This window comes from Saccostrea cucullata, unplaced genomic scaffold (genome assembly GCF_032062105.1).
Source record: "Saccostrea cucullata isolate Sc308-1 unplaced genomic scaffold, CSIRO_AGI_Scuc_v1 ctg75, whole genome shotgun sequence".
NCBI classification, from domain to species: domain Eukaryota; kingdom Metazoa; phylum Mollusca; class Bivalvia; order Ostreida; family Ostreidae; genus Saccostrea; species Saccostrea cuccullata.
Genome location: NW_026940114.1, coordinates 608,369 through 630,383, shown reverse-complemented (window position 1 = coordinate 630,383; position 22,015 = coordinate 608,369). Strand labels below are relative to the sequence as shown.

At 33.7% G+C, this 22,015-nt stretch overlaps 1 protein-coding gene and 1 long non-coding RNA gene across 2 annotated transcripts in view; both read right to left on the bottom strand.

The window, feature by feature from the left end:
• Positions 1–22,015, bottom strand: part of LOC134254833 (uncharacterized) — a 255,399-nt gene that overhangs the window by 82,650 nt on the left and 150,734 nt on the right. The gene's annotated exons all lie outside the window — the stretch shown is intronic.
• On the bottom strand, positions 969–9,734 carry LOC134254819 (protein FAM32A-like). The gene is made up of 4 exons (XM_062737350.1): positions 9,605–9,734; positions 6,385–6,541; positions 1,883–1,936; positions 969–1,471 (listed from the first exon to the last, which is right to left on the bottom strand). Exons 1-4 carry the CDS (start codon positions 9,673–9,675, stop codon positions 1,403–1,405), a joined length of 351 nt encoding a protein of 116 aa, XP_062593334.1. The 5' UTR covers positions 9,676–9,734; the 3' UTR covers positions 969–1,402.

Sequence of the window (22,015 nt, the reverse complement as noted above, 5' to 3'; positions counted from 1 at the left end):
TAATAATTTTCATAATAAAATAAGAACTAAAAAAAAAAAATAGTATCTTAATTGTTACCTGTAACCAGGATTTTAAAATTACATGTATCTGTTAAAAAAAGAAATGAAATAATTTTTTCTACATATACCATTATACATTTGGCAAAATTCTTTTTACCTGCATGAAAAATCAAACTCACTGTGTGTTAGCTGTTAAACTCATACTGGGAAATCTTATCATAATATTGCTAAGTAAGTTTTTATTTTTTACTTCCTCAAATGTAGAGAAATACCATTGATAAAGTTTTTTTACAGACATGTCGCAGGACTGTGTACATATACCACATACATTGCAATAGGTCTGCCCTCTGACTATCCATCATCATACGTCAAAGCCAACATTTTAATAGCGAACATGGATAATCACTCATCATATATGGTGTGAATATTCCATACTCATACACATATTTATCACAAGGGGTTAAACCAGTTTGACAGTATTTCGGCCAAATTCCAGCCGTGGAAAGGAAAGACTGCATGTGGGAGTCCCAATGGCTGCCCAGCTATCTTTTTAAACACCACAAAAATGTGAATATAGACAGAAGTGATTCCAAATAAAATTTGATTACTAGATGTTTCTACTTTGTAACCCACGAATGAATGATAAAATATTTTTACATCAAAAAGGCTGTACCAAAAAACACTAATTAATTTAAAGATTAATGAGTATCGATCATTCTTTTACCATAAAACCAGCATGATAATAAAGGTGAAATTAGACTGGAATAGGGAAATAAAATGTGTCAAATCTTTGCTGAAAAAGGGCAGTTTGTTACACTACAAATTCATTTAAAAAAGATGATTCACAATACAATGTAACATAATTATATTGTAACATATGAAATTTGCCCTTTCAAATACATCCGGTACACTAGGTACCCTCATCAGAATGAAACTGTGTATATATATGTGTAATAACATAAACAGCATACTTTTTTTCTCTTTATTTGACTGAATAAAAAATACACTTTAAAAAGAAAAAAAGTCCAGTAAATCGACACAGCACATATAAATGGATCATTCAGATCGATGTACCGGGGAGATACAACTAGTCAAAGCACATGTAGAATTGAATTTCCATATATGCATATCCTCCAGGAATCACTATTTAAACACAGAAATGCTCACAATTGCCTCAAAGCTCAAACTGTAGCAATTTTTTTGTGAAATGTTGTAACTCACCTAGGACACCTAAGTAAACATAAATAACACCTATAGAGACAAAATTCAAATGGTCACTTCCAGTTTCAGCATTGCTAATGTGTTCATAAACAAAATTGTATGTCTTTCAAAGAATCCAAAACAGAAGAAGTTTTGTTGTAACTTCACATTGTACTATGACATGGCAGAAATTGGGAGGTCTTTATTTTGTCCAGCTGACTTTGGGAATGTCAAAATGTTCCGTTAGGTTGTCCAGTTGTCCATTAAATTCCTACAACAGAGAGGATTTGATATTGATCAATAAAAATCCTTACTGATGGCGGAAGTTTCCTTTATAAATATTAAAAACTCTAGTATGAAGACATATTTCAAAACTACTGATAAAATCTGCAAAATAATAATTAATACAACAACATAATGAACAAAAAGTTATTTTCAGGTCTGTCACGACCTAGATTGCTTATCATGCCAGGATTGCTAAAAAAATGTATTAATGCACCTAAATATCATGAAAAACTAAGCTGAGACAAAGAGTTATTAATTAATAAATGGATGAACAGACTTATATTGTAATTACTCAGAGCACCTGCATTTTAATGGCAGACCCTATAAATTGACATTTATCTGAACGTGATAAGTAGCTCCGTTTAGAAATTTAATGTTAATGAAGATAATATGTTACCATTATTCTTTCCTTGTGAGTCTTGCTGGCCTTTTCAATAATCTCTGCTGCTTTCTACAACATAGTAAAGAAACAAATACAATAAGAGGCAGTATTTATTAGTAACCAGAAGTCCTGACGAGACTGCTCTCTTGGTTTGAACGTATGATAAAGGAGGAGAAAAGTTGCACTTGGACTTGAAACTTTACAACAGCAATAATCGGAATAATGATCCTTGGTTAATCTCTTCTTGTGGCAAGATTTATTTTAAATAAAAAAAAAATTTAAGAGGAGGAGAATTTTTAAAAGAATTTGTCAGAAAGTTTGATTTTAGTACCGGTAAACATGGCAACATCAATCATCAAAATAAAAAAAAAATGAGAATGACATTATATATCTCAGTGTAGACTTCTTGCATGCAGCATACATGTATATCAAAATCAGACCATGTTGTAGGAAGAGTAGTGTTTGAAAAGTAGTTCACAGAAAATTTCTATTTAGTAACCATGGCAACACCATTCATTGAAATGAAAAGAAGAAATAAAGGAATTATGTATTTTAGAGTTGTCTGCTAGTTGTCCACATTATACTGAAATCAGACAAAATCTCTAGGAAGAGTAGTTAAACTCTCTGAAAAGTTGTCATTTATTATGCAGAAAATTTATAGACAACCAATCAGAAAGTTTGAAGTCTTCATTTATAAGTTTGCTATTGATATGCCTTCACAATTCTGTGGCGCAGCAGCCAATCAAATGACCCATGTATATTAATCATGTTAATTATATGACTATAAGTCAGAAGTTTGCCCACAGGTGATAAGTAATAAAGTGCCGCACCACAGCATGATACGCCCGTCAAAAAAATACAATTTTCTTGAACAGTTTAGCATGCAAGAAAATCATGTCAACCTTGATTCTAAGATTTCCATGATTTTTCCATTCCTTCAAATATTTATCCATTCCCTGTGATGTAGGCATTAATTAAAATAAATATTACATCATTCTATGCTGGTTGTGTTAGACCTTGTCAAATGCCCATCATATTTAACAATATCAAACTAGAACTGTCCAATAGGGACAAATACCCCCCGCTGGGTTTTTCAGAGAAGGTGCCAGTTCAAAAATACTTTATGGATCTAGAGGTGTTCACAATTTACTTCCAAAAATTTGCAGTGAAATATAATTGCTCATCATGTTTCTTAATGAATGAAACAAAGGTGCAACCAAATGAAAAATCAATATTAATACATTGTAATTCCATTGTAACATTATTTTTTTTTATTTTTTTTATTTAATTTTTTTATTTCTGCATTAAAAAAATACATTGCAAATATGTGTTATGTCACTCTGCAAACTGATTGTTGAAAAAAAATCATATACAAAATCAAATTAATCTTGATAACTTTATATCAAATTCATTTGAAAATAAAGAGCTGGTCATCCAGTAATGAAGTGCTTTGACAGACAATAAATTACAATTAAGAGAATAAGAGAAGAGAGATCTTTAATTCTTGTGCCTGATTCCCAGGAGATCACACATGGTTGATAATGAGATGCCTTAATGTTCAACTTCCCACACCAAACTCATTAATTTATCTTTAACTGGATGCATGTCCAGTCATTATTCCCAAGAGATAAATAAAATTACATTATCTTCTGTGCAATGTAAAAACTGTTTTTAACACTTGATGATGTTTCTTTTTTTTAAGTTTATATGAGTAGTTTTAAGCTGTAGTATTTTTGTACAGATATTCTAGATTCTATGTCTCAAACCTTATACATGAGCCCAAAATGAACAAGTCAATTAAATAAAAAATAAAAATTGTAAATTGCAAAAAAATGAACAGAAAGAGTTGAAAATTCCAATTGCACACCTTCATACGGTGATCGATAAGTGTACAAATTTTCAGATTAATCCTTGCAATAGTTTCTGAGAAACGGTCCGGACAAAACCACAAAATAAAAATGAAAAAACACCTGTAAAATTCAAAATAATAATGGTATCAGGATGAAAATATCAGGTGCACAACTTCATACGGTGAATAATATTTGTATAAATTTTCAGACAAATCCTTCCAATAGTTTCTGAGTAATGGTCCGGACAAAATCTCGTCTACAGACAGACAGACAGACGGACATGGTGATTCCAATATACCCCCCCTAAACTTCGTTTGCGGGTGGGGGGGGGGTATAATTAGTCTTAACACCTTAATCTATACCAAATTAATTTTGAAAAGAAAAGGCTGGCCATCAAATGACATATGCTATAAACTGACCAGCACTTCTTCTGTCTAATCCCCAAAGGATACAGATAAGACTACTTCATCAGATAGCCTTCCTACATTGAACTCATTAATTAATCTTTAACTGGATGCTTGTCTACTCATTACTACCAAGAGATGAATGGGTCTGCACAATCTACCATAAATTTTTTTTAAAACACATAAAATATTCAAAGATATTTTTTGGTTGAGATTTAATGTCCGACAGGTTTTAATATTTAATTCATATGGACATGCTGATTCCACCCCACCCTATATTTAAAAATTAGTTTTTAAATTAATAATATTATATAATATCAGATTAGTCTATTATGCAATATCAAATTAGTTTTAATTACTTTTCATCAAATTCATTTTAAACTTAGGCTAGCCAACAAGAGCTATTTTTAATCCAACAGGCTTACCCATCTGCCCAATACCCAAGGGATATAGATAACACGATGCTCTATCAGTTAATGAAATCCTCACACTCAAAACTCATTAATTTCTCTCTAATTTGACATGCAAATTTCTGTTATCAAAATTCTTCTTGGCCAGTGCTTGATAATTACACTCAAGGGAGAGGTAGGATTTCTCTAACATACATTATATTTGTTATAGATTGCTGTCAAGTATATGCTTAAAAATTAAGTATTTTCTTGATTTAACACCTTTTTAATAAGGACAGTGCAATACTCTTACATTATTTGGGATGCTTAAATGAATAGTAAAAAGAAACATTTTTTTTAAAATTTCACTTAAATTAAAGGTCACAGTGACCTTGAAATAGGTCGCGACACACCTTCTACCTAAGATGCATAAACTGGCCAGGTTTGATGATTGTAAGTCTTATAGTTTTCTAGTTATGGGCCGGAAAGGATTTTTCCATATTTGGCTATAACTTTTTAATAAAAGGTCAAAACGATCTATTTTTTGTGCGCGACACAACTTCCACCCAAGATGCATCAGATGACAAAGTTTGATAACCCTAGGCCTAATAGTATTAAAGTTATGAGCCGGAAACGAAAAAGCTAACAGACAGACGGACGGACACGAAGCCTATAACATAATACGTCCCGTCTTAAGACGGGCATATAAAAATCAAGATTGGTATCCGATGAAGGGTAAATGGTTTGTTGAATGTTTGTTCACATGACATGAAAAAAATGAAAACTCTGTATCGTATATGAAGATTAAAGGGGCATGGACACAGTTTCAACTAAAAAATTTTAAAACCAATTTTAATGTTTGCAATCCCTTCCTAAGGTAATTCTAATGATCTGCAAAAATATGAACATCATTTGTTGATTTACGAAGGAGATACAGAACTTAAAATCCTTCATAATGTAAACAAGGCTCATGCCTTGTTTTTGTTTACATATATAAAATATCATATTTGCAACAAAACGAATTTCAGCAAATCACTAAAAACTGTCTTATCGTATTTATAGTTCTTTGTTGAAAAAAATTGCTTTGAACAGGCATATATTAGTAAATTTGAGCTATGTAAAAAAAAAAACATGGCACAGACTTTGTTTACATAACAATGGTTTGGAGCTCTCAATCTGTCTTGCATCTCGAAAACTGAAAATTAAATTTTTGACGTTTATTAGAAATACCTGAGTTGAGTATTTGTAAACATTAAAAGACTGAAATTTTTTTTAGCTGAAACTGTGTCTATGCCCCTTTAAGATTTGTGTATAATCTATAAAAGATAACTCTTCTCAAAATGGAAACTTTGTCAAAATAACATTCATCATATTTCTATCAATTTAAGTTGTCAAATTTTCCACTAGTCATAATAACCATATCTGAAGTATACAGTGTATAAAAATAATGATTTTACGTTCTCTTTTATGGACTTACTGTAGATCACTAAATTTTCGCGACACCTTATTTTTGCGAGATAGCCATTAACTCTTTATTAACGAGATATAATTTTCATGAACTGTTGTTTTTCCTCTATATAATCGCAAGGAATACTTTTAATTGCGAGAGTGAAATTTTCGCGAGCTCATTGTCTCGCGTAATTACGCGAAAATTAAGTTCTCGCGAATAAAATGTGATTTACAGTACTTGACAGTGCCAGATTTTTCAATGAAACCAATTCATTTTAAATCTTTGATAATTTCTACCCTTTGTAGATGATCAAGATTTGGTTGAAATATGAATCTCCCTTTTATGTATCAGATTATCTGTTATAAAGTAAGGATTAAGATGATACGCTCCTGTTTTCTAGACCTGTATTTTACCCTTGACTTACCCTCTTCTCTCGGGCTTTATCAGCGGCTATCTCAGCCTTGGTTCTTATATCTCGCACTTCATGCTGTGGTGTGTCTTCATCTGCATTCTTTGAATGTGAAGAAATCTGCTCAAATACTTTCTTTGTATCTCTATCTTTGCTCTTTTTCTTTTTCTTTCTGAATAATAAGAAAAATGAAACAGTTAAGATATAGAAAATCAAGTTGAAACAGATAAAATAGAATAATGACAATCTACTAGATTTACATTTTCAATGTGTTAAGTTTGAAATTTATCATACAAACAAAATCAAATATACAGTATGTACATGTACAATGTATATACAGTGTATTATGTATGTATTACAATATGCTTTTAATATGAAACTACATATTAAGCATTAGCATAAGCATATCTAACATTTTTCTGCCATTTGACATGATTTTGATATTTGATGTGCCAGGAAAACTGGTGCCAAAATAAAGAGTGAAAATTTCACCACAGTTTAACACCCAAGAAATCTCAATGGAAAAACAAAATCAATGTCAACTCACAACTTATCAATATCAAAATGGTTTTAGTTCTCAACAACATCACTTTACAGATACTATTACTCTACGTTTCAATAAAGTGGTCTCACAATATTTCACAATGCAGAAAATTAGAACAAACCTTGATAGTTTAATAACATAAATGTAGGTAATGAAAGATTAAAGCGCACACCCCAAACATATGTCTTCTTTATTATAATTAAGTAAGTCTCACACTAAATAACAATCTAGTAGTGTCCATTCCTAGATATATCATCCATGCAAGTTTATTGATTCATGTAGGTCTTAAAGTTAATGGGAATGGACCTGGTCTAAAAATTTATCTGGTCATTCATCAGCAACCTGGTTGCTCCTCCAAAAATGTAGTCAGATCCAGCATCCTTAGATTATCATCCATGCAAGATTGGTCAATATAGATCTTATAAAAATGAAGAAATGAGAGCTACTCCAAAATCTTTATTCTGGTCACTCATCCAGAAAATGTAGGTCGGATCCACCATCAGAAGCAACCCTGGTAATGTGCATCCTTAGAATATCATCCATGCAGGAATGGTTGATATAGGTCTTATAAACACGATTAATACATGTATCCCCAGTACCAGGAAATGAGAGCCACTCTAAAATCTTTAAGGCCTATTTACACGGTCTGACTTGTAAGATGTGATTTCAGATGTGATTTCACATCTGACTCCAGTGTTTCATTTACACGGTATGATTTGTCAGACATGAAGTTCATTAATATTTCCCTCCAAATTTTTTTTGTTTACATTTCAGAATGGATGATGATGATAATTTAATAGCCATTTTGTTTTAATAAATCTACTTCTTCTTGATATAGTTCTACTAATCTTTCAGTTTGTTCTGTAGTTAAATACAGTTCTCTCTTCTGTCCAGCCAATAGAAAATGTCCTCTCAGGATTTCCCCCACATTTTAATTACAATAAATAAGATTAATTGATATTGAATTATCTTTGGAGAAGAAGTGCGGGAAAAATTCACATGTTAGTTCTTCTTTATATAGATCAACCTCTCTGACCTTGTCAATAATTGGTGAAAAACCATCTGACTTGCCAGACAGAATAGAGCATGTTTCTATTCCATCTGACTTCATATCTGTCTTCTGATTTTCCTATTTACACGATATGATTTGTAAGATGTGGCAAGTCACATCTTACAAATCAGATCGTGTAAATAGGGCTTTATACTGTTAAACCTGGTCACTCATCTGGATAATGTAGGTCAGATCCAGCATCAGAAGCAAGTCTGGTAATGTGCTTCCTTAGATGTATCAACATGATCCATGGAAGTTTGGTCAATATAGAGTTTACAATTATATAAAGATTAGAACAGTTCTAAAACCTTTAACCTGGTCACTTTTCTGGATGATGTAGGTCAGATCCATCTTCTGAATCAATTTAAGCTTGGTAATGTGCACCCTTGGATGTCTCATTCATGCAAGTTAGTTAAAAATAGGGCTTACAGTTCCTTGAAAATGAGACCTTAAGAAACTTAAACCATCTCCAAAAACATTATCCTGGTATTTTTTGAGCTGAAACTGCAGCATCTAAAACTGTGTGTGAAATAATAACAATAGCCATAAAAGGAAGATTCCTTGGACATGCATATCCTTCTATAATACAAAGACCTACTTATTCTATTCATCTTTACTCAAAAAGAACATATAGTCATAAACTAGGCTGAATTTTGCTATCATAATGTCTAAAAATTCATGAATAATGCAGTATACTTCAAATTACATACAATGCAAACTATCGACCGTAAGTATCAACACTAATTCAGAAGGTGTCATTTTCCTTTACACTTGTTTGAAAAACAAACAAACAGAAAGATCGTAGATTTCATATAATCCATCAAGGAAAAAGAGCCCCAGACCACATAGTTTGGTCACCTGATCCTTCTGTAAAATCAAATATCTTATCATTTTAAAACTGACAAAAAGTTGAACAACAAAAAATAAGATTCAACAGTTAAAACTATTTTTATTAATTATCATTATCATTATTCATTAATATGTTGATGGTGCGACTGTTATGGCGAGCGTAGATATTCATTTTGTTACAATTTAGATCGGGATTGTCAAACTGCACGTGACATTTGGTGCGTCTAGACTCTGATGTCACATGATGTCGTATGTAAGTTACATTTCCAAAAAGAAGCCTGAACAGTGCTGAAAGTAATTGAAGAACGTTTCATTGACTATTTATCTTCAATATTTATCCATTAATAAATCAGGGCATGTTTACTTTTAGTTGAACTTTTGCTGCTATTCTCGCGAGAACGTAGCTTTAACAAGTGATGCATTATGGGTCCAAATTACTGCGTCAAAAAATTCTATCGAATGAATGTGCAGTAGTCCGAATTTTCTCTTCGCACAGGGTCCCCTCACAGGCGTTGCTTTAAGAGCTCGAATTGATGAGCGTCGCTTCGCGACGCTCGTCGCGCTTGCTATTATTAAAATAATTCATCCATGCTATTCATAAAGAAACAACAAAACAATCAAAACAGAACGTTTACGCGCACTTTAGATGCTGATATAGATATGTTTTTGTTTACCAACAAATCTGTGTAATACCATTATGCTTTGTCGATTTTGGTTGTTATGATTCTTTGATGGCATTTCTAAAAAATAAAAAAAGTTGTCATACCCTTCATAACAATTTTGATACTTACTTTTTAATTGCATGATTAGAAACACCCTTTAGTTTCAGGGAGCCCTTCTGCACTGCATCATAATCTGACATTTTTAAACCGGAACCGGATTAAACCAATCGGCAATCCTCGGTTGAGGTACGAGCCACCCGAGGAGCTCTGAGTGGAGTTCGTATTCATAAATTACGGAAGCATGTTTGTGCTACTTAATAGTTATTTTTGAAGCTGGAGTTTCCAAGTTTAATCTGGACATTTGCAAGTTTAATCTTATCTATTCCAACCTGTTTCAATAAAAGATTTGGAACATGCTAAAGACCTGATATACTAAAGACCTGATATTTTGACCTGATAAAAAAATATCTCATTAAATTATCAATTTAAACATTCTGTTTTAATTTTTTGGGAGAAAATCATGATGATACTATACTAAAATACACTTTTAGTAGAAAACACTGAGAATTTTTTCTTTGTATCAAGGTGTTCTTACAAAAACTTGTTGACCTGATATTTTGAATGACCTGATACCCTGGTATTTCTAGTGAAGACCTGATATTTTTATAAATGACTTTCAATGGAAGTTTTTGAATGACCTGATATTTTTTTTAATTCTTTTAGAAAAATTAAACACTTTAGATGTTGTTGAGACAAATCTTTTTGCCATAATTGAGGAAAAATTTGACATGATGATTTGAAATGACCTGATGATTTCCTACTAAAGACCTGGTATTTTTCAATGACCTGATATTTTTAAATGAGGTGATTGGTTTAAATGACCTAATTTATTCTTATAGTAAATTTTTAGGAAAATAAAGCAGATTTCAAGTTAAACTTGATAAAATTTGAATATCTGCAGCAATTCCATTTCAGTTAAAAATATCAGGTCTATAAAGTAAAAAAGATTTTGACACTTTCAGACAAGAAATACCATGCTTTTGTTTTTGAAATTCATTTATTTTACTTTTATGCCCCCGTAAACGATGTTTCGGGGGTATATAGTTTTTGTCGTGTCCGTCTGTCTGTCTCTCTGTCTGTCTTTCTGTATGTCTCTCTGTTTGTCTGTTTGTCCGCAAAAACTTTAACCTTGTCCATAACGTTTGATTTAGTGGAGCTATGACTTTCATATATTTCCTTGTGACAAGACCTTTCATTGGGTACCACCAAATTTGACCTTTTGGCCTTGACCTTGGAGTTTGACCCACTTTTACACAAAAATTTCAGTTGTATACTTTGGCCATAACTTTTCAACATTAGATACCAGGACATTTATACTTCACATATATATTCTTTGTGGCAAGACCTTTCATTGGATACCAACAACCTTGACCTTTTGACCTTTTTTTTAAAAATTGACTTTAAACACAAACATACATACACATACACACCAAGGCTGGGAGAGTTAAAAATGTACAGTTTTTGAGTATCATGAATAAACATAAAATATGAATACACAAATCACACAAATATGATAAAATAGATGACATTATATCTAGATGTTTATGTTTTCAAATATGTGGTTCCAGTCATTCCAACTTCTTTTATACACATGAAGTTCATTTTTAATCTTATATAGTTTTTCTTCAAATTTATAATACACATGTAAGTATATGTATTTAATGATACTTTGGATAGTTATACTAAAATTCTGGGTTTTTTTCTTGATTGTTGAAATATGTATTGTTTAATAAGTAGCAATATAAGATTGATAGCTGTGTCTCCTGTTGAAGAACCAAGTAAAACTGTACATACATCAAATTTTATTATTTTTCCAGTTTTTTCAAATATCCATTCTTCTAAAAGAGACAAAATTGGGTTTACTTTGGGACAATAAAAGAGAATATCCCAGATAGCATGACTATGTTGGGCCAACATTTGTAAAAGGTTGTATGGTTGGCGTTGGGTGAACCACGTTGGGCCAACGTTGGACCAATGTTACCAAGTCAACCTTCTTGACCATGACAGAATTCCTATGTTGGCCCAACGTTGGTCCAACGTAAGCAACTTCCATTCACTTTAGTTCCCAAGGAAGGAAGGATCCTGGTGTTGGTCCAACGTTGGACCAATGTTTATAATACACCCTTAAAGAAAAGTGTATTTACAAGTTGGTAGTAGTATGTTGGCCCAACGTTGGCCCGATGTTTGTAATACACCCTTAGAGAATGTGTCTTATCAAGTTGGTAGTAGTATGTTGGCCCAACGTTGGCCAATTGTTAGTAATACACCCTTAAAGAAAATGTCTTATCAAGTTGGTAGTATTATGTTGGCCCAACGTTGGCCCATTGTTTGTAATACACCCTTCAAGAACGTGCCCTATCAAGTTGGTAGTAGTATGTTGGCCCAACGTTGGCCAATTGTTAGTAATACACCCTTAAAGAAAATGTCTTATCAAGTTGGTAGTATTATGTTGGCCCAACGTTGGCCCATTGTTTGTAATACACCCTTAAAGAACGTGCCCTATCAAGTTGGTAGTAGTATGTTGGCTCAACGTTGGCCCGATAATTCTAATACACCCTTAAAGAAAATGTCTAATCAAGTTGATAGTATTATGTTGGTCCAAAGTTGGCCCATAGTTTCTAATACACCCTTAAAGAACGTGTCCTATCAAGTTGGTAGTAGTATGTTGGCTCAACATTGGCACAATGTTTGTAATACACACAAGTGTTATTTTGTTCAGGTGTTTAAAAGATGGGATATTTATATAGGGCCAACGTAGGCCCAATTATTATACTGCTAATTAATTGATGGTGTCAATTTTATAATTAGCTGCTGAGCTTTACGTTGGGACAACGTTGGAACATTCTGAAATAATTAAGAGGACTTTCTATGTCCATGCTTATCATTGGATGACTGCTCTTGTTTAGATATCATATTTTCAACATTTTAACTTTGCACTTAAGTGATCACAGCACCAAAGAGTGTTTTATTTTATTTTTTGAATTGTGTTTATGCTTATTATGTTCCCCAAACGAAGTTGGGGAACATATTGTTTTTACTCTGTTTCTTATTATGTTCCCCAAACGAAGTTGGGGAACATATTGTTTTTACTCTGTTTCTTATTATTATGTTCCCCAAACGGAGTTTGGGAACATATTGTTTTTACTCGGTTTCTTATTATTATGTTCCCCAAACGAAGTTGGGGAACATATTGTTTTTACTCTGTTTCTTATTATGTTCCCCAAACGGAGTTTGGGAACATATTGTTTTTACTCTGTTTCTTATTATTATTATTATTTTTTTTCTTATTTCTTCTCCGGTACTTTTTTTGTCCGCGAGTGTTCTCAGAAACTGTTCACCCAACTGAGCTAAAACCTTTTTAGGGTTAATAGGTGTGTGGTGTAGGTGTGCGGAACGAAGGTCATTTTGCGCGCATACGCCTGCACGTGCGTGCGCGTGAAATGAGTGAATTGACTTATATACTTTATATAGCTATAACTTTTACATTTTTTGATGAAATGATTTGAAACTCATTATATAAAGATATATTAATACTGTAGATAATGTGACACTGTGAAATTAGCATGAACTCACGCGCATGCACGTGCGCTTCACTCTGATTGGCTGAAACAAAAATCTCAATATCTTTTCTGTTTTTTGACAAAATGCTATGAAATTTAAAACATATGCATACTTCAGGATGTACTACAATATGACATATAACAATTGTCATGTAAACACGCGCATGCACGTGCGCTGCAATCTGATTGGCTAAAACTTTAAATGGCTATAACTCCCTTGTTTTTCAACCAAACAGAATGGGATTTGGAACATAGATAGATATAATGGACTTCTACAAGAAGGTATCGTCACCATGCACATTCATACGCGTGCGTGTACGTGCGCTGCAATCTGATTGGCTGAAACTTTAAATAGCTATAACTCCCTTGGTTTTCAACCAAACAGGATGAGATTTGGAACATAGATAGATATAATGGACTTCTACAAGAAGGTATGATCACCATGCACATCCATACACGTGCGTGAACGTACACTGCAATCTGATTGGCTGAAACTTTAATCAGCTATAACTCCCTTGGTTTTCAACCAAACTGAGTGGGATTTAGAACATAGATAGATGTAATGGACTTCCACAAGTAGGTTTGTCACCATGCTCATGTATGCACGTGCGTGCACGTGGAATGAGTAAAATCAAAAATACACCTGAATGAGCGTATTTTTTAATACTTTTGGATTAAATATTTTAATATTTAGTATATCAAAGTATATAGATTGTGTAGACAAGATGATATGGTCATTACGCACACGCATTCACATGCGCACGCGTGCAATGCTAAAATATGAATGAACTTGGTACCCTTCTGGGTAAACGTTAAAGTCTTAAATGCATAAAGTTTGTCTTATTCAATGAAGCTTACAGGGAATATGGCACCAAAAGGGAGATGGGGAGAGTTTGGGGAACATCTGTAACGGTCCCCGTTACAATTAGCACTAGTTATTATTCTTTTTTCTTCTTATTTCTTCTCCGGACTTTTTTGTCCGCGAGTGTTCTCAGAAACTGTTCACCCAACTGAGCTAAAACCTTTTTAGGGTTAATAGGTGTGTAGTGTAGGTGTGCGGAACGAAGGTCATTTTGCGTGCATACGCATGCACGTGCGTGCGCGTGATATGAGTGAAATGACTGATATACTTAATATAGCTATAACTTTTACATTTTTTACTGAAATGATTTGAAACTCATTATATAAAGATATATTAATGGTGTTGATAATTAAGGTGACACTGTAAAATTAGCACGAACTCACGCGCATGCACGTGCGCTTTGCTCTGATTGGCTGAAACAAAAATCTCAATATCTTCTCTGTTTTTTAACGAAATGCTTTGAAATTTAAAATTTATGCATGCTTTAAAATATCCTACAATATGGTATATAAGAATTTTCATCAAATCACGCGCATGCACGTGCGCTGCAATCTGATTGGCTTAAAATTTAAATGGCTATAACTCCCTTGTTTTTCAACCAAACAGCATGGGATTTAGAACATAGACAAACATAATGGACTCCTAGAAGAAGGTATGGTCATCATGAACATGCTTGCACGTGCATGAACGTGCGCTTCGCTCTGATTGGCTGAAACAAAAATCTCAATATCTTTTTTGTTTTTAGACGAAATGCTTTGAAATTTAAAACATAGGCATGCTTTAGGATATCCTACAATGTCATATATATTAATTTTCATCAAATCACGCGCATGCACGTGCGCTGCAATCTGATTGGCTGAAACTTTAAATGGCTATAACTCCCTTGGTTTTCAACCAAACAGCATGGGATTCAGAACATAGATAGATATTATAGACTCCTACAACAGGGAATGGTCATTATGCACAGGCATGCACGTGCGTGCACGTAAAATGTGTAAAATTCTAAATACACTAGATTAAAGATATTTTTGGATTAAATGCTGTAATATTTACTACTATTTAGTATATTAAAATATATCAATAGTGTAGACAAGATGATATGGTCATTACGCACATGCATTTAAATGCGCATTTGTGCAATGCTGAAATTGAATACTTCTTGTAAAACTTTGTTAAAGTCTTAAATGTATCGCGTTTGTCTTATTTAATGAAGCTTACAGGGAATGAGGCACCAAAAGGAAGTTGGGGAGCGTTTGGGGAACATCTGTAACGGTTCCCGTTACAATTAGCCCTAGTTAAGGTCTTCCGTCTTCACGGAAGACCTTATAGTGATTCTACTGTTTCTTATTATTATTCTTATTATTATTATTCTTATTTTTCTGACTTTCTAATTTTGTGCACGCGATTTCTCGAAAACTACTGGATGAAATTACATGAAATTTTCAGAACAGATGTGTTGTAACATGAATTTATAATATCTGAGAGAAAATTTGGAAACTCACTTCCGGTGCCAAGTTACGGACAATTTTCTGAAATTAAAATGACATTTTGTCCACGATTAAACTCAAAAACGGTAAAAGATATCAACATGAAACTTTCAGGGATTATAGATCGTGATATATACAATCCAGGACGCGACACTTTGTTCGTCGTCGGTACTTCCTGTTGTAAAGAGAAGCGAATTGAAAAAATCGTATTTTCTAACTTTTTTATTTTTCAACATTTTTAATTTATTTTTGGAATGATAATAGAGACTCTTTGATCGATGCTTACTATGTAAGTTGTTTGGAAATTGGTTAATCAGAACTTTAGATATTAATATTTGAAAATCTGAAGCGGACCCAAGATGGCGGCTGTCTCTGTCAACTCCGCCATTTAGCAAGTAGGGGTTAATGGAGGCAGCTGAGCGTTTGACTAAATGATATATGAAAAGTAAAAAATCAACGTGGACTTTCACCAATTAGTACGCTGCAATTTCGTGACAATTATAAAACTTAATTTCCGTTTTACTGCTTTAGTGTAATTGGGCTAGAAATGTGTGCAATGTGTTAAATTTTCTTTCTTAACGTCGAAATAAAATAAAGGCGATAAGAAGTTGTTTAAATTAATATTTAATTTCATTGAAGCTATTACACCTATTTGATAGATCAGTCCAAAGGATAGGCACGAATGTTTACTCATGGTGTTTGTCGCCAGATTATGAATAGTGGCCCGCCTTTTATGATTCTTAGACAGGTGTACTGTTGCAGGCGTACTGTATACATAACTATATTTAGAGCAGTATTCAGAATTTATTCGTTTTTCACAAACGTAACCACTGTGTTTCCCATGCACACTTGAGTCATATTAAACTAATACGAAAGACAGAAATAAGAAAACCTTTTTTATAAATAAGATCGTCTAATGGAGTTTATATTAACATTCTTTTCTCAAAGATATTTAAAGTTGAACATTGAACATTAATGAAATCTAATTCCTTGACCGTTGAAGGGCGAGACATGTCTTTCATCGAACCATTTCTACCTTTTCATGAAGGTGTAAAGAATCGGGTTAGTTCACTTTGGGGATAAACGGGTAATTAAAAAAAATTAAAAATGATTACCATTTCACTTCTTTTGTGTTACTTACCTATATAAGAAATACAATATGTACAATCTGTTAAATATATTTTCTAAACCTCGAAATTTAGGCTTAAAGAACGTTCCTTTTTCATTATTCTATTGAAACTATCACACCTATTTAATGAAACATTCCAAAGAAAAGGCGCGCAGATTAACTTGTGGCGCTTGGCGCGAAATTATAAATCGTGGCGCGCCTTTCGTGATTCTTCGACAGGTGTATTGTTGAAGAAGTATATTCAAGTACATTTAGAGCAGTGGACTCAAACGCGTAATTTAAGCGGAAAAAAGCGTGTTGGATTTTTACGCTGGCGACCTGGGTTCAATCCCCTTTGTGACCAAATTTTTTTTATCACTTTTTCAGCTCGATTTTAGGTTCTTTTCCTGAAACGGACGGAAGACCTCTCGTTGCTCGCAACGAGTTCGTTTCTAGTTATTATTATTATTCTTTTTTTTCTTATTTGTTCTCCGGTACTTTTTTGTCCGGAAGTGTTCTCAGAAACTGTTCACCCAACTGACCTAAAACCTTTTTAGGGTTAATGGGTGTGTAGTGTAGGTGTGCGGAACGAAGGTCATTTTGCGCGCATACGCCTGCACGTGCGTGCGCGTGCAACACGTGAAATGACTTATATACTTAATATAGTTATAACTTTTACAATTTTTAATGAAATGATTTGAAACTCATTATATAAAGATATATTGATAGTGTAGATAATGTGACACTGTCAAATTAGCACGAACTCACGCGCATGCACGTGCGCTTCGCTCTGATTGGCTAAAACAAAAATCTCAGTATCGTCTCTGTTTTTTGACGAAATGCTTTGAAATTTGAAAAATAGTCATGAATTAGGATAGCTTACAATATGATATAGAAAAAATTTCATGAAATCACGCGCATGCACGTGTGCTGCAATCTGATTGGCTGACACTTTAAATGACTATATCGCCTTTGTTTTTTGACAAAATGCTTTGAAATTTAAAACATAGTCATACATTAGGATGCCCTGCAATATGATATACAAAAAATTTCAAGAAATTACGCGCATGCACGTGTGCTGCGATCTGATTGGCTGAAACTTAAAATGACTATATCTCCTTTGTTTTTGACGAAATGCTTTGAAATTTAAAATATAGTCATTCATTAGGATATCCTACAATGCGATATAGAAAAAAAATCATGAAATTACGTGCATGCACCTGTGCTGCAATCTGATTGGCTGAAACTTGAAATGGCTATAACTCCCTTGTTTTTCAACCAAACAGGATGGGATTCAGAACATAGATAAATATAAGGGACTCCTAAAAGGAGGTATGTTCATCATGCACGTGCACGCACGTGCGTGCATTTGGAACGAATGAAATAAGAAATACACTTGAATGAGTGATTTTTAATACTTTTAGACTGAATGTTTTCATTTATAGTATATTACAGGGAATATGGCACTAAAAAGGAGTTGGGGAGCGTTTGGGGAACATCTGTAACGGTCCCCGTTACAATTAGCACTAGTTATGTTCCCCAAACGAAGTTGGGGAACATATTGTTTTTACTCTGTTTCTTATTATTATGTTCCCCAAACGGAGTTTGGGAACATATTGTTTTTACTCGGTTTCTTATTATTATTATTATGTTCCCCAAACGAAGTTGGGGAACATATTGTTTTTACTCTGTTTCTTATTATTATTATTCTTATTATTTTTCTTCTTCCTGGGAAAATTTTGTCCACGAGTGATCTTGTAAACTATACATCCGACTTAGGTGAAACCTTTTTAGGGTCAGTAGGCATGTTATGTAGAGTTGCCGAACGAAGGTCATTTTGCGCGCACGTGCTTGCAAGAGCGCGCACGTGCAACACGTGAAATGACCAATATAATGGATATTGCCGTAACTTTTTTATTTTTTGATGAAATTTTTTGAAACTCATAATGTAAGGATACATTAGTAGTATAGACAAGATAGCATGGTCAAAATAGCAAGATCTAACGCGCATGCACGTGCGCTTCGCTCTGATTGGCTGAAACTAAAGTCTCAATATCTTTCATGTTTTTTTGACGAAATCCTTTGAAATTTTGAACATAGCCATGCATTACGATATCCTACAACATGATGTATAGCAATTATAATTAAAACACGTGTATGCACGTGCACTGCAATCTGATTGGTTGAAACTTTAAATAGCTATAACTCCCTTGGTTTTCAACCAAACAGCATGGGATTTGGAACATAGATATATAAAATGAACTTCTACAAGAAGGTATGGTCACCATGCACATGCATACACGTGCGTGTACGTGCGCTGCAATCTGATTGGCTGAAACTTTAAACAGCTATAACTTCCTTGTTTTTCAACCAAACAGGATGGGATTTGGAGCATAGATAGATATAATGGACTTCTACAAGAAAGTATGGTCACCATGCACATGCATACATGTGCGTGTACATGCGCTGCAATCTGATTGGCTGAAACTTTGAACAGCTATAACTCCCTTGGTTTTTAACCAAACAGGGTGGGATTTAGAACATAGATAGATGTAATGGACTTCTACAAGCTGCGTGCACGTGAAATGAGTAAAATCAAAAATACACTTGAATAAGCGTATTTCTTAATACTTTTGGATTAAATACTTTGATATTTAGTATATTAAAATCTATAGATTGTGAAGACAAGATTATATCGTCATTACGCACGTGCATTCACATGCGCACGCGTGCAATGCTAAAATTTGAATGAAATTGGTACACTTCTGGGTAAACATTGTTAATTAAAGTATCAAATGCAACGAGTTTGTCTTATTTAATGAAGCTTATAGGGAATATGGCACCAAAAGGGAGTTGGGGAGCGTTTGGGGAACATCTGTAACGGTCCCCGTTACAATTAGCACTAGTTATTATTATTATTCTTTTTTTTCTTCTTTGTTCTCCGGTACTTTTTTTGTCCGCGAGTGTTCTCAGAAACTGTTCACCCAACTAAGTTAAAACCTTTTTAGGGTTAATAGGTGTCAAGTGTAGGTGTGCACAACGAAGGTCATTTTGCGCGCATACGCATGCACGTGCGTGCGCGTGAAATGAGTGAAATGACTGATATACTTATTATAGCCATAACTTTTACATTTTTTATTGAAATGCTTTGAAACTCATTCTATAAGGATATATTAATAGTCTAGATAATATGACATGGTCAAATTAGCACGAACTCACGTGCATGCACGTGCGCTTCCCTCTGATTGGCTGAAACAAAGATTTCAATATCTCTTTTGTTTTTTGACGAAATGCTTTGAAATTTTAAACATAGTCATGCATTAGGATATACTAAAATATAATATATAGCAGGTATCATGAAAACACGCGCATGCACGTGCGCTGCAATCTGATTGGCTTAAACTTTAAATGGGTATAACTCCTTTGATTTTCAACCAAACAGGATGGGATTTAGAACATAGATAGACATAGTGGATTCCTACAAAAAGGTAGGGTCATCATGCACATGCATGCACGTGCATGCACGTGAGATGGGTAAAATCAAAAATACACTTGATGAAGCGTATTTTTTAATACTTTTGGACTAAATGCTTTATTATTTTATTATATTAATGTATATAGATAGTGTAGACAAGAGAATATGGTCATTACGCACATGCATTTACATGTGCACGCGTGCAATTGCTAAAATTTGAATATACTCGGTATACTTCAGGGAAACGTTGTTAAAGTGTAAAATGCATAGAGTTTGTCATTTTTAATGAAGCTTAAAGGGATTATGGCACCAAAAGGGAGTTGGGGAGCGTTTGGGGAACATCTGTAACGGTTCCCGTTACAATTAGCCCTAGTTATGTTCCCCAAACGAAGTTGGGGAACATATTGTTTTTACTCTGTTTCTTATTATTATTATTCTTATTATTTTTCTTCCTGGGAAAATTTTGTCCGCGAGTGATCTTGTAAACTACACATCCGACTTAGGTAAAACCTTTTTAGGGTAAGTAGGCATGTTATGTAGATTTGCGGAATCAAGGTCATTTTGCGCGCACGTGCTTGCAAGAGCGCGCACGTGCAAAACTTAAAATGACCAATGTATAATGGATATAACCATAACTTCTCTATTTTGTGACGAAATGTTTTGAAACTTATAATGTAAGGATGTATTAGTAGTATGCACAAGATGATATGGTCAAAATAGCAAGATCTCACGCGCATGCACGTGCGCTTCGCTCTGATTGGCTGGAACTAAAGTCTCAATATCTTATTTGTTTTTTGATAAAATCATTTGAAATTTTGAACATAGTCATATATTAGGGAGATCTACAGCCTGTAATATAAGATTTATCATGAAAGCATGTGCATGCACATGTGCTTGCAAGAGCTTGCACGTGCAACACGAGAAATGTCCAATATAATTGATACAGACGTAACTATATAAATTATTGATGAAATGCTTTGAAAATCATTTTATAAGTATATGTTAGAAGTATAGACAAAATGACATAGTCAAAAAAGTAAGATCTCATGCGCATGCACGTGCGCTTCGCTCTGATTGGCTGAAACTAAAGTCTCAATATCTTTCTTGTTTCTTGTCATAATTCTTTGAAATTTTGAACATAGACCTACATTATGAAGATCTACAGCATGATATATAAGAATTTTCATGAAAACATGCGCATGCCCGCGTGCTTCAATCTGATTGGCTGAAACTTTAAATGGCTATATCTACTTTGTTTTTTGACGAAATGCTTTGAAATTTAAAACATTGTCATGCATTAGGATATCCTACAATATGATATAGAAAAAAATCATGAAATCACGCGCATGCACGTGTGCTGCAATCTGATTGGTTTAAACTTGAAATGGCTATAACTCCCTTGTTTTTCAAACAAACAGGATGGGATTTAGAATATAGATAGATATAATGGACTCCTAGAAGAAAATGTGGTCATCATGCACGTGCACGCACGTGCGTGCATTTGGAACGAGTGAAATGAAAAATACACTTGAAAGAGTGATTTTTCATACTTTTGGACTGAATGCTTTAATATTTAGTATATTAAAATATGTACATAGTGTAGACAAGATGATATGATCATAACGCACATGCATTCACATGCGCACGGGTGCAATGCTAAAATTTGAATATAATTGGTATCCTTCTGAGAAAACGTTGTTAAAGTCAAAATGCACAGAGTTTGTCTTATTTAATGAAGCTGACAGGGAATATGGCACCAAAAAGGAGTTGGGGAGCGTTTGGGGAACATCTGTAACGGTCCCCGTTACAATTAGCACTAGTTATTATTATGTTCCCCAAACGAAGTTGGGGAACATATTGTTTTTACTCTGTTTCTTATTATTATTATTATTATTATTCCTGGGAAAATTTTGTCCTTGAGTGATCTTGTAAACTACACATCCGACTAAGGTAAAATGTTTTTAGGGTCAATAGACATGTTATGTAGA

Coding starts and splice junctions, on each gene's coding strand:
- LOC134254819 (XM_062737350.1), bottom strand. CDS start 9,675: ATGTCAGATTATGATGCAGTGCAGAAGGGCTCCCTGAAACTAAAGGGT. Junction 6,542..9,604: donor TCTAATCATGCAATTAAAAA/GTAAGTATCAAA, acceptor CTTATTATTCAG/AAAGAAAAAGAAAAAGAGCA. Junction 1,937..6,384: donor ATAAAGCCCGAGAGAAGAGG/GTAAGTCAAGGG, acceptor ACTATGTTGTAG/AAAGCAGCAGAGATTATTGA.